Source organism: Pantherophis guttatus, chromosome 4, assembly GCF_059756535.1.
Source record: "Pantherophis guttatus breed Tessera chromosome 4, ASM5975653v1, whole genome shotgun sequence".
NCBI classification, from domain to species: Eukaryota; Metazoa; Chordata; class Lepidosauria; order Squamata; family Colubridae; genus Pantherophis; species Pantherophis guttatus.
The window spans coordinates 132,145,235-132,157,902 of NC_142066.1; the positions used below are offsets into that span (position 1 = coordinate 132,145,235).

Here is a 12,668-nt window from a genome sequence, read left to right on the forward strand (position 1 = left end):
ATATTTGGACCCTAGCAAGTAGCAACTGTTGATCTGACTAATTTTGAGAAGCTAAATAGGGTGAGACAGTGTTAGTATTTAGATAGAAAACATCCTGGGAGAAGGCAACAACAAATCACTTATGAATTGTGCCAAAAATATCTACAAGGAGGTGTCTGGGTAGTCATTAGGAGTTGAGCTTGACTCCAGGGAGTCTTTATCTTAATATTTGGAATTTCAAGCGGTCTCTCCTTGTTTGGCAAAGAGGCCTGTGAAGTTTCATAGTTAGGTGATTGATGGTCTGGGTTTTCCTGCCTCTCCCTCTCCTTTCATATTCCCCTTTTTTCATTGCTTTTCCTGTGTGGGTGACTTCCTTTGTAGAATAAGTAAAAGCTCCACTTAGTGAAATGTGAAGCAGTCAAGTTACTAACTGGTACACCAGCATGGTCTTATTCTATACTGTAAGCTCTGAACTTTTTCCCAGTTGTTTTCCAGGTTTTGTTCAGAACATTGTTTCTAACACAGAAGGAGGCAACTATTTTGATCCATGAGACTATTTGGGATTGAGAAGTCAAATAAAAAAGCTGCCACGGTGTTGGATGATCTAAAAGCTGATGTCATGAATACAGCCTTTCATAAAACACCCATTTACTGGAAGACAAGGTAGTGAGGCTGCTTTCAGCCTTGCCCATTAACCCCAGGGATGTTTTCTTCAATTAATATTTCTTTTATCTTTTTCTTTTAATCCAATGAGTGTACTTTTAAGCAAAGCATTTGGGCTGTAGTCACTTGTTATTTTTTAATTTTTGAGAGCACTTCCACACAGCATCTTTATACCAGATCAGAATCTGCACTTAAATGGATTGATCTTGTAATGTCAGTTAAGTTTGAAAACTGACTTGGGTTTTTGCTATAGTGTGTTGAAATCAAAGCAATGCTGGATGTTCAAATATGCAGTTCTGCAGGTTTCATGAGTACCCCATTCTCTCATTGGTGGAAACTTATCTCATTCCACTTCTTGGCTTATTTCTCTGCCATCTGTCCGTAGAAGGTAAGCTGCCAGGGTTGGCAGTATTTTGAAGATGGAGAAAGTAAAAATGACAGCAGATTGTTTTTAAAATGCCTTTTCCAGGATGTGGAAATTGTGACATGGAGAAATAGAATTCCTATGAATGCCTTTAGTTGAAGTCTAAATTAGACCTAGAAAATAAAGATGATACTAGAAGTTTATTACTTTGCAGGATCCTATATTTCTATGAATGGATCTTTGCAGATCTTAAGGGAAATGACTATATTGCCTGCTATATTCTTCAAAGTTTTGCATGGTTAGAAACTGTTATGCTATAAGCATGTATCAGTTCATCATTTGAAAAGTCATTCGCTGGATACTTGTCTGTTTGCATCTTCAGCCTGATCATCTACTTGAGAGAATATATAAAATGCCAGTAAAATATAACCAATTCTCTACGACTGTGGCACTAACTTTGGATTTTGGGATGGAGCACACTATCACATTGGTCTGGTGTGTTTATAATACTAAGCCATAATATAGTTTATTTATTTTTGATTCAGCATTATGGGTAAATCCATCCAATATGGCTTAATGTCTGATCCAAATCTATTATGACTTTTTAACCCCATGGTTTTTAAAAAAATGTGATTTGGAAGAAAGGGAAATTAGCTGTCAATAAATCAGGAGCTGCATTGGAGAGTAGGAAATTCATTCTGTCTTTTTTGCCATTTCCCAGCACAATGCATGGTTTACAGTTAGTGGTATGGAAAGTATAATAAATCATCTTTAATAAATTATCTTTCAAATCACCAGCCAATAAATCCACTCTACTCTATTTTGTGGCACCACTCCTACTTTGATGTATGTTCCCAATAAATTAATTTTTCACATTTCTTTGTCTGTAAATATACTTTTGTATGATTAGAATAAAAATAAAGGTTTCCAGGTGCCATAGTGAGTGGGTGGGCTATTTTAGCCATTCTATATTCCACTTCATTACATGATGAAGTGGAATATAGGTAAAATAAACATCATTGCCAGAGTGTGCAAACTCTCCAAGAAACCACTATTGAAATTTAGAGGTTCTTAATATAAAAGAAAATCCATATTTTTCTAGCAGCCATGTCTTGAAAGTAGGAAGCTGTAAGATGACCTTATGATGTCTTATGAGAATAGAATATTATTTAATGGAATGTTGATAATAATTCCATTTTGGGTTGTGAAGTTTCAAGAAGTGTGACTCTTTCTTGAAAAGGCTATGGCTAGGCTAGAGTGTGAGTGCGCACCATTCTAATGTAACTCTGCTGATATTTTTGTGAAGTCTTTGCTATGCCCCTGGGCAGGAAAGCTGGTTCAGAACAACAGTGCTATTTTCAAAAAGCAAGTCACAGTCTATAATAAATGGAGGAGGATGGCTTTGTTTAAACTTTGAAATAATCTAGTGGTTAACATGTACTGCTAGGGTTTTGCTCCCTCTGTTCTATGAAGCTTTTGGCATAGCCTTTTAATTCTAACTCTTTCTTAAACCTATGTTGCAAGTGATGTCAAGTGCTTTATTAGAAAGCACATTGGCATTTTTGTTGTTTGTAAAGTTCTTTTTAAGGCTAAAAGCAATGAAGGAAGAGCAGATCTCATGAAGCCTTTCTCATGATTGGGAAAAGAACAGTTAAGCTAATATTCCTCTAGGCCAGGGGTCCCCAACCTCTGTGTCGTGGCCCATTAGTGGGCCGTGAGCTGTTTGCAACTGGGCCACAGAAATGGCAGGCGTGAGTGCATGTGAGTGCATACGCATCGTATCTCCACTTGTGTGAGCAGCAGCCTGACTGGCTGTGTGTGTGCATATGTGCGTGTATGTCTATATATGTAGACAGATTTATCCTAAATCTGATCTCTTCCAGATGTGTCAATTTACACAACCTGGAAATTCATTCTTTTTTATCAGCTCCACTCAATTTTTAACTCTGGGTTGTGGATTTCTTTGAGGTTGATGGGATATCGTCATTCTATCATGGGCTCTTAAAATCTTGTCTGTTTCGATTGACTAGTATAGACCTTGTTGCATCAGTAAAGAATTAAGCTCTACAATGCATATTCTGATTCTCAGAATGCATAAAGCAGAAATATTGGAAAAATTGTACCTAAGGTCACATGTTGCAGTCAGGCATATTTTGGGTTTATTTGGATTTTGCCTTACTGTTTTTATGTTAGAACAGTTATTAAATTTATGAACCCTGATGTATGGCTTACAATTTTGAGTGAATCCAGCTAATTGTGTTTAATAAACACATAGTTAAACAAAGTCATATTGCAACTACAAACCTAGACTGTAGTTCAGAACCAAATCTGCATTGTTCTGTTTTTATTCTGTAGAGTATCATATCATTGCTCTTTATTGTTATTTGCAGGGTAATAAATTAGATAGAACAAGGTTAGGGATTCCCCTCCCCCATTTTTGGGAGGTTAATGTATTTAGTGGCTGCCTGCTAGGCAGGACTGAAACAAGCCATATTGGTTGTTGGCAGAAGGAGAAAGCAGAAACACTTCTTTGTTTGATACCCTTTCTTTTCTTTTTTCTTTCTTTTTCAACCAGCAGGCAGTAGGAATAATTTTCTTTTTATAGTGCTTTGGGGGGAGGGGTTAAAATTATGCTGAAGATTACATGAAGTTAGCTGCAAGTCCACAGACTTCCTTCCCCTACATTAGAAGAAGATATTTTTTCTAGCATGCCATAAGATTAGAGAAGCAGTTACTTCTCCATTTTGTTGTGGAGGATGAACAGGATTAGGCTGTGCTTTTCTGATCTAGCTAATGCACATAAAAAAAAACATTATTGGAAAGGAACGAAACATCTTTCACGAACCCTTACAAGTGCCATTGATACCTTCCCTTCTGCATTTTTGCATATGTGTGTGTGTGTGTGTGTGTATGTGTATGTGTGTAGTAGCAATGATAGGAAACACTGGTGCTTTTATCCCTAAGGTAGAATCTATTTTGTTGGAAAATTATCCATCATGTTTCTCAATTTTGAATTAATCAGTGATTCAAGATGTTGTGCTTAAAATGAAATAAGAGGGCTGCAAGACATGGGTGGGGGGAGGGAATTAAAAGATTTTCCCCAATCTCATCAATGGCAACTTTTCATATATATGGAACAGCAGCACAAATCATAATGTTTCAATGTTAGCTTATACTTGAAATAAAGTAGAAACTATCACTGAAACGTTATGGTTTGTGCTGGTGTTCCATGTATATGAAAAGTTGCCATTGATGAGATTGGGAAAAATCTTTTAATCTCCCTACTATGGTCTTGCAGCCCTCTTACTTCACTTTATATCAATTTTCCCTGCATTTTCTTTTCTTTTCTCTTTTTATGAAGCTTTAAGTAATTATTTTCTTCCTTAGCCAGATCTCTTTTGTTCTGCGGCCAGTTCTTTCATCTTTTCAGAGTTGAACTCACTATTTTAATTAACTAAAGAGAAACTGCCATCGTAGTGCAGTGTTTGAATTTTAAGTTTAGTTAAAAAGACACATTTGCTTACTTAATTTTACAGAACTGTACCTTCCTCCCTGGTTTTCTAGGATATGAATTAAATGTTTATTTTATGATCCATTGTTTTTACAGCTTTAGCATTATGCACAAAACAACTTGTGTATAATTGTCCTGTTTCCAAACTAATTTTACAGATTTTCTGCTATCTGATGTACTCTGATGATGAACTTCAAAGCACAGGAGAAAGATAATCTCAAACTGGAACTTCAAAGAGAATTTCTGACTTAAAAAACACATTATGTCCAGTACCCGGCAATATCAATTTTCGCCAAGCTTTTCTTTTTTTTTAGATTTACGTCTTATAAATGTTTAACATCCAGGTCAGAATTGTATGATTCTCTCAAATATCATGAACCAAACATCTGTGCTTCTAGTTTCCATCCAAGACTTGTTCTTTTTTTTCAAAGCATTAATGTTAATATAAAACTAATCACTAGAAGAAGACAGATATTACTATGGATGCTGTTAGGTTGACATTTGAAATCTAATCCTTCACATTTTTGCTTGCACTGTATGACTATATTGAGCATTAGAGATACAATTGCCCTTCTAAAAAGTAGCAGCTTTTGGTACTCATAAAAATTGAGTTGTATTTCTGTATTGCTTTATTTCTATATTTATTTATTGTATATAGGCCACACAAAGGTTTTAAGTACTGAAGAGGTGTAACTTTTGTTTATCTAAATCCTATATCTTTAGATTGGAATTTTATTGAAAAAGATTTGGATTGCAAATGTTTACTTTATTAGATCTACAGTATACATCCAATTCTGCAACATAAAATTTAACAGAAAAATTCTGAATCAACTCAAACTGCCTGAGTCAAAGTGCTACTTTGTCAATTATAGAATCAGTCAAATGTTCAGCAGAAGATACTGAAAAGTTCACTGAGTGCTCTATAAATAGATCAGTTCCAGTTTTCTGACGTTATAGAGCAATCGGTTAATTCAATACAGTCACATTTCTAAGTTTTGGTTGTGAAAACGCAATTGAATATGATTTATTTAATAAACATTAATTAGTCAAATCCAAGTTGGTTATTGTGTGAATACCATCAGAAAATTATTTCCCATCGTCTTCTAATTCACTCAATTCATGCTGGGTTGACACATTGTAATAATCAACTTGTCAGTAGATTGTACCAATCTTTCCACTCCTCCAAACCTCTCTTTTAACCATTAATCTGTTTTTATAGGGTAAAACTTAGGAGTTCATAGATATTTTTATGGCCCTACCTTGAGGACATAGTCGTACCTAGCCACTGCTTGCTTGATACCCTATTTCCCTGAAAATAAGACATCCCCTGATAATAAGCCCAATCAGGCTTTTAAGTGCATGTGCTAAAATAAGCCTCCCCCCAGAAATAAGCCCTCCCTGAAAATATTTAAATGCATGCGCAGCTGGTCCCTACCATTTCCCCTGATTAGCGTTAGGGAGACAGAGCTGGAAATCAGGTAAGACGGCAAGAGGAGCCCCGTCTTGCTCCACGCACCCCAAAATAATAAGACCTCCTTGAAAATAAAGCCAAGCGCTTATTTTGGGGTTCAAAAAATATAAGACTGGGTCTTATTTTCTGGGAAACACGGTACCACAGAAGAACTGCTCATGGCATAGTGCCTGTGAGTGAAAATCTTCCCCAACTATTTCTCTTCCTCATGTCTACAGTATTTCTTCTCTTATTGCTACACATTTCTCCTTGTTAGTTTCTGGCCACTATAAAAAATTTTATGCCCTCAGATGGAAATTATAGTCACATGAATGGCCCATATATTATCCAAGTTTTGAACTGCTAATTGGATTTTGTTCATTCTTACATAACTTAATCCCGAGAAAGTGGAAAGTGTGAACAAGAAATTCCAAATAATACCACTTCAATTTTGCTTGGCACAAGAGGGAGAAATTTCAAATGTTAGTTATTACACTTAAATTATTACATTTCAGTTGTTATAACCTACATAAATAACACTGTATTCCTGAAATCTCTGCTCTGCCTATTGTTTGATCTGGCCTATTTTGAAGGGCTGACAGAGGCAGTGTGTTGCTGAAGGTTGAAATAAGGCAAAATTTTGTGCCTTCCTGAATTGAGAACTAGAACTTAGCATAGACTGCTTGATTAGATGTAAGATGGTTATAAATGTAAACTAATCAATGCTTCAACCCAATTGCATTGTTTCATACCCAATATACAGGTAGTCCTTAATTTACGAGGACTTTGCCCCATTTTATGACCTTTCTTGTCTCACCTGTTAAGTGAATCACTGCAGTTGATAAATTAGTAACCCGGTTGTTAAGCGAACCTGGCTTCCCCATTGACTTTGCTTATCAGAAGATCGCAAAAGGGAGTGACATGACCTTGGGACATAGCAACGGTCATTAATATGAACCAGTTACAAAGCCTTTGAATTTTTATCACATGATCATGGGGATTCTGCAAAGGTTGTAACTGTTAAAAATGCTCATAAGTCACTTTTTAAAGTGCCGTTGTAACTTTGAACGGTCACTAAATGAATTGTTGTAAGTCGAGGACTACCTGTATTATACTTAATACTTGAGATACATTAGGAAGAAGAAACCCTTTGGAATGGAGACTATTATGTTTCCTGGACTTTTTATTGAAGCACTATGATATCAAATCATAGTAATAGAGTTAAATACTATGATTTTTGTCACTGTAGCTTATCTCATTAAGTCTCTGAGATAATTAACAAAATGTTAAATCTTAAAAGTACTTAATGTTGCTCAGAATTGGCTGACAGCAGAAAGAATGTCCAACCTTCAATTAAACAAAGTGATTTTTTATGGTAAATAATTCTATTATTAGTCTGCACTAGACCCTGCATTTCGATTGTATTGATGTAGATGGGGTTATTTCTTTGCAAGAAATATGTGATGATTGATTGAGAAAGCTTGGAGACAAAAATGAAAAAAAGGGAGTTGTCATATACATTGTCCCATAGAGGTAGATCAGCAAATTGCAGTTGCTATAAAATATAAATCCCTGGGAAGATTTATTAAATTTTCTTCGGTCTTCTCCTCAGCAAACAGGCCTGACAACAGATGATGGTAATCCTGAATATTTTTAACTAGAACAAATCATAGAATTTTGATTTCTATATAGCACTGAACTATATCAAGGTAGAAGGAACCTTATGCTCCATAAATTCCTTAGCCTAAGGAACTTATCTCTCTGTGCAATTTAGCATTGCATCACCAGAAATATTGACCTGACAATTGTTTAGGCATTTGGTCTGAATATATTCTATATGATTAATTTCTTTTTTTTTTTTAACCTCCTTTAAAATTAGGAAAATTGACTACGGTAAATGCACATTAACTGCTCATTATATGAACATATATGTAACTCTAATAAAATTGTTGAATATTCATATAACTCTTAGAAAATAAGCAACAATGATTGTAGTAAATGTCAGATTAGAGTAGAAATAAGCAAACCAAATTGTGACTTAGCATTATAATGGATATTATCTAAATGGTATTATCTATTATCTAAATGGTAGCTCTTTAATTATAGATAATTTATAAAATAAAATATCCTGATTATAAGCTTTGTAAAAGCGAAGATCTGTGTGGCACCCATGGGTTACTAAATTAAATGTAATAATAAATAGTATTTGAGAGGAAAGTAGTATTTCAGACTGAAAAGGCATGGTTTTCTTTATGGTGCGTTATTGTTAAGCATATTGCCTATTTATGTGAAGGAAAAGTGCTGACCTTATTAACATTAATAAGGATGACCTTTGAGAATGTGGAATATGAATGAACCCTTTGTGACCAGTTTATAAAGGGGCTGAGTTTGCATTTAAAAAGACAGCTATCAAGATAGTAAAAGACAGAACTGTATATACTCAACCAGAATTGAAAATCACTTGATGGAGACTTTTTTCCAGGCAGTATTACATGTTCTGTGTAGCAGCAATACTGATTATTGTATTGCTGCTGAAGGCAAACTGCTTCTTAGATTTTCATGTTTATAGACATATAATTCTCTCCGTCTCTGTTGTCTCTGTCTCTCTCTCTCCTACCTATCTCTTGGTTTGAGAGCCAGTTTGGTGAAATGATTAAAGAATTAGACTAGAAATCATGAGATCATGAATTCTAGTCCTGCCTTAGGCACAAAGCCAATTAGGTAACCTTGGGGAACTCTCAATGATTTCTTTGAGTCACTTATGGGAGAGTCACTTATTCTACGTAGGAAGGAGACAATGGCAAACCACTTCTGAAAAAAAAACAACAACCTTGCCAAGAAAACTGCAGTTTTCTTGGCAAGGTTTTTTTTTCAGGCAGTTTCAAAGAATTGGAAACAATTGAATGAAAAAAATCCACCCACCTTGGTTTTAAATTTCTCCTTAATTTTGCTTTGATTATTTATCTTCCATTTTAACAATGTTTTATTTTGTTTCTCTGCCTGTTATACTTTCAAACTTAATGCATATGTTATTACTATGGTATCTAAGAACATTGTGTGGGCCAACACTTTATTTATTTTACTACTTATTTACTTTAATTCTTCTGCTGCTAAATGCCACAGTTTGCAGTAGTTTACAGAATGCCACAGGGAAGATTGAAATAAAAATAAAATAGAAACAACCATAGACATAAACTTTCGACAAACTATGATTGTACCATCCAATGGGGGATAAGTTAAATACTTTCTGAAAGTGCTAAGTCTTTGCCCGGTAAGGTAGTGGCTCCTCTCTTTTTTTAAAAAAAGTCTAGAACAAGTATTGGGATCTACTGAACTGGTCTGAACTAAGGTTTCAGTTTGAGGAATAGAGGGACTTCAGCCTATGCTATGTTTGCAATACAGATCATGGCCACCATTTATGTTGCTCCCCAGGGACATATATTTAGAAAAAAGGGAGAATAGGCGCTACAGTGGGGGGGAGGGGCAAAGTATCAAACTAATCCCTGTCATTGGGACTGAGTTCCCTGCACTTAACTAAAAGTAAAAGCTTAATTTTAAAATAATAAAATAAAAGCCATGATATCACCTGCTTTTTTGATGTAACATATAGGTTAGCCTCAACATTAGCAAATGAACTCTTGAAATAAAATAGTTTGAGTGCCAACTACAGTGCAACAATTATTTAATATTTTAACGAGATATAAATGAATAATAGAATGGTTTCCAAAAATTGCTCATTTATAAGACTGAGTGAGAATTAAATAATTAATTAAAACATAATTAAAAAATTATGATATGCTTGTGGGACAGCATGTATAAGGGAATGAAAGTCCTTTGGATATTTATTTCTAAAAATTGATTGTTGATTAGTCAAGAGTTTTTAGCGGTACCTCAGTACTTAACATTAATTGGCTCTGGGAGGTGTGATAAGTACAAAAAAAAAATTTCCCATAAGGAATAATGTAGTGAGTCACAAGCCAGCTGACACCGACAAGTTCTAGCTTGTGCTTCGAATACCAACAAACAATGAGTACCAGGACAAAATTTTCACATCAGAATGCATTCAGTACCAATTTGATGTGATTCAAAGCAGTTATGTACCAAGGTATCACTGTAATTGATAAAAATGCTATATATGAAATTATTCCATCCAAAAAAAGTTCAGGAAGTTCTTTTGAACAGGTCAACTATACATATGTCTTGGAATAAGCTTTGAGAAAAAAATGTAGCTAAAAAGAATTAAAATAAAGATAGTGTGATAAGAGGAATTTAGAAATAAAGAAGGGAAACATTAATAGCATAGCAAACTCTTTCTCACTCAGAAACATCATTCTCTGCTTTTATTTTTTATTTTTTGGTTTGAAAGAGGAATTTATTAAAAAGAGAATAATACAGTTGTGAATAAGTAAGGGTGTCTTGGTTGTGAAGTTGCTAGGCTTTAGAATCCCATTTTATTTATTGTTTTTTTTATTACAAATTAGCCTGCTATGCAAACTGCCATTTGGAAAAAAGTACAATCATTAATTGCTTTAAATTATTGTAATGAGCCAGAACAAGGATCAGAATAAATAAGTTACCAGTCAGTTATAGTTATTACTATTGTTGTTGTTATTATTATAATTATTATAATTTTGTTCCAGACACTATCCAAAGCAGTCTTTTACTACAGTGGCAGATACACCTGAAAACATTCGACTAAAACAGCAAAGTGAATTGCAAAGTCAGGTAATCTTTGCATTATTTTTTGTAAATGTATTAAGTATAATCAGGGACCATTTTTAAAATGATCCCTGATTACTTATTTAATAATTAAATGTTTACTGATTATTAACGTCCATTGGCCTGAAGGGTTAATTGAAAGTTGCCTTTTTTAAAAAAAACACCTCAAATACAAGCATTCTTTGTTTCTATTTTCTTATTTTAATGTGTCTATTAACAACTCAATGTTTATTTTATTTATTTATTTATTTTTATTTATTTATTTAATTTTATTTCTATATCGCCCTTCTCCTGCGGGACTCAGGGCGGTGTACAGCCGAGATAAAACATTGCATATAAAATTTAAAAACAGTTTAAAAAACAATTAAATAATTTCGTCCCAAGATTTAAAACAACCCAATTAAAACTGAATTCAATTAAAACTGAGAGGATGGGATCAAGCCAGCCCGGCTAGATGGAATAAGTGTGTTTTCAGGGCCCGACGAAAAGTCCGGAAGTCTGATATCGTGCATATCTCAGGGGGTAGGTCATTCCAGAGGGCAGGTGCTGCCACAGAGAAGGCTCTCCCCCTTGGGGTCGCCAGCCGGCACTGTCTGGCCGACAGTACCCTGAGGAGGCCCTCTCTGTGCGAGCGAACCGATCAGTGGGAGGCTATTGGCGGCAGAAGGCGGTTTCACAGATACCCCAGCCCTAAGCCATGGAGCGCTTTAAAGGTGGTCACCAACCTTGAAGCGCACCTGGAAGACCACAGGAAGCCAGTGCAGCTCGCACAGGAGAGGTGTAATATGTGAGCGCCCCGTCGCTCCCATAATCCCCCGCGCGGCTGCATACTGGACTAACTGCAGCCTCTGGGTGCACCCCAAGGGGAGTAGAGAGCATTGCAGTAGTCCAGGCAGGAAGTGACGAGTGCTTGAGTGACTGTGCGTAGGGAGTCCCAATCCAGAAAGGGGCGCAACTGGTGTATCAGGCGAACCTGATAAAAAGTCCCTCTGGCCATGGCCATCATGTGCTCTTCTAAAGACAGCCATGCATCCAGGAGGACGCCTAAATTGCAAGCCCTCTCTGTGGGAGCCAGTGATTCACCCCCAATAGCCAGCAATGGCACCAGCTGGCTATATCGGGACGCCGGAAGCCACAGCCACTCGGTCTTGGAAGGGTTGAGTCGGAGCCTGTTTCTCCCCATCCAGGCCCGCACGACCTCCAGGCACTGGGACATCACTTCAAGGGCATCGTTGGGGTGGCCTGGGGTGGAGATGTACAGCTGAGTGTCGTCAGCGTACTGATGGAATTCCACCCCAAAGCCACGGATTATCTCACCCAGTGGCTTTACATAAATATTGAACAGAAGGGGCGAGAGGACTTACCCTTGTGGCACCCCACAAGCAAGGGGCCTCGGAGTTGACCGCTGCCCCCCTGTCAACACAGATTGCGACCGGTCAGAGAGGTAGGAGGAGAACGCAGAACGGTGCCCCCCACCCCTAGCCCCTTCAACCGGTGCAACATGATACCATGGTCGATGGTATCAAAAGCCACTGAGAGATCTAACAGGACCAGGATAGAGGAACAACCCCTATCCCGAGCCCTCCAGAGATCATCCACCAACGCGACCAATGCCGTTTCCGTGCTGTGCCCAGGCCGGAAGCCAGACTGGAGCGGGTCTAGATAGACAGCTTCATCCAGGTACTGGGGAAGCTGCCGTGCTACCACACTCTATACCACCACACTCTCAACAAATGTTGTTAATAGACACATGTGTCTCACTTGTACATTTTGTTCATTATATTTTGTTCATTATTATTTATTTATTAAGAAGAATATCTATTGAATCCCTTGTTGTGAAGCTTTCTCATTACTGACTGCAAAATAGAACTTACTTGACCAAGACTTAAGAATTTAAATCAACAGATAGTTAATTCCAGGAAACATTGATTTTCCTGGTCATTGAGGCTGATAACATCTTGAATTGTTAAAGTTACAATTTT

At 36.6% G+C, this 12,668-nt stretch overlaps 1 protein-coding gene across 1 annotated transcript in view; it reads left to right on the forward strand.

Moving 5' to 3' along the window:
- The window catches only part of NEBL (nebulette), a 150,301-nt gene that overhangs the window by 48,708 nt on the left and 88,925 nt on the right, over window positions 1–12,668 (forward strand). The window contains exon 3 of the mRNA XM_034402519.3: window positions 10,608–10,692. Within this exon, the coding sequence (XP_034258410.1) occupies window positions 10,608–10,692 (85 nt within the window). The remainder of the gene's footprint in view (window positions 1–10,607; window positions 10,693–12,668) is intronic.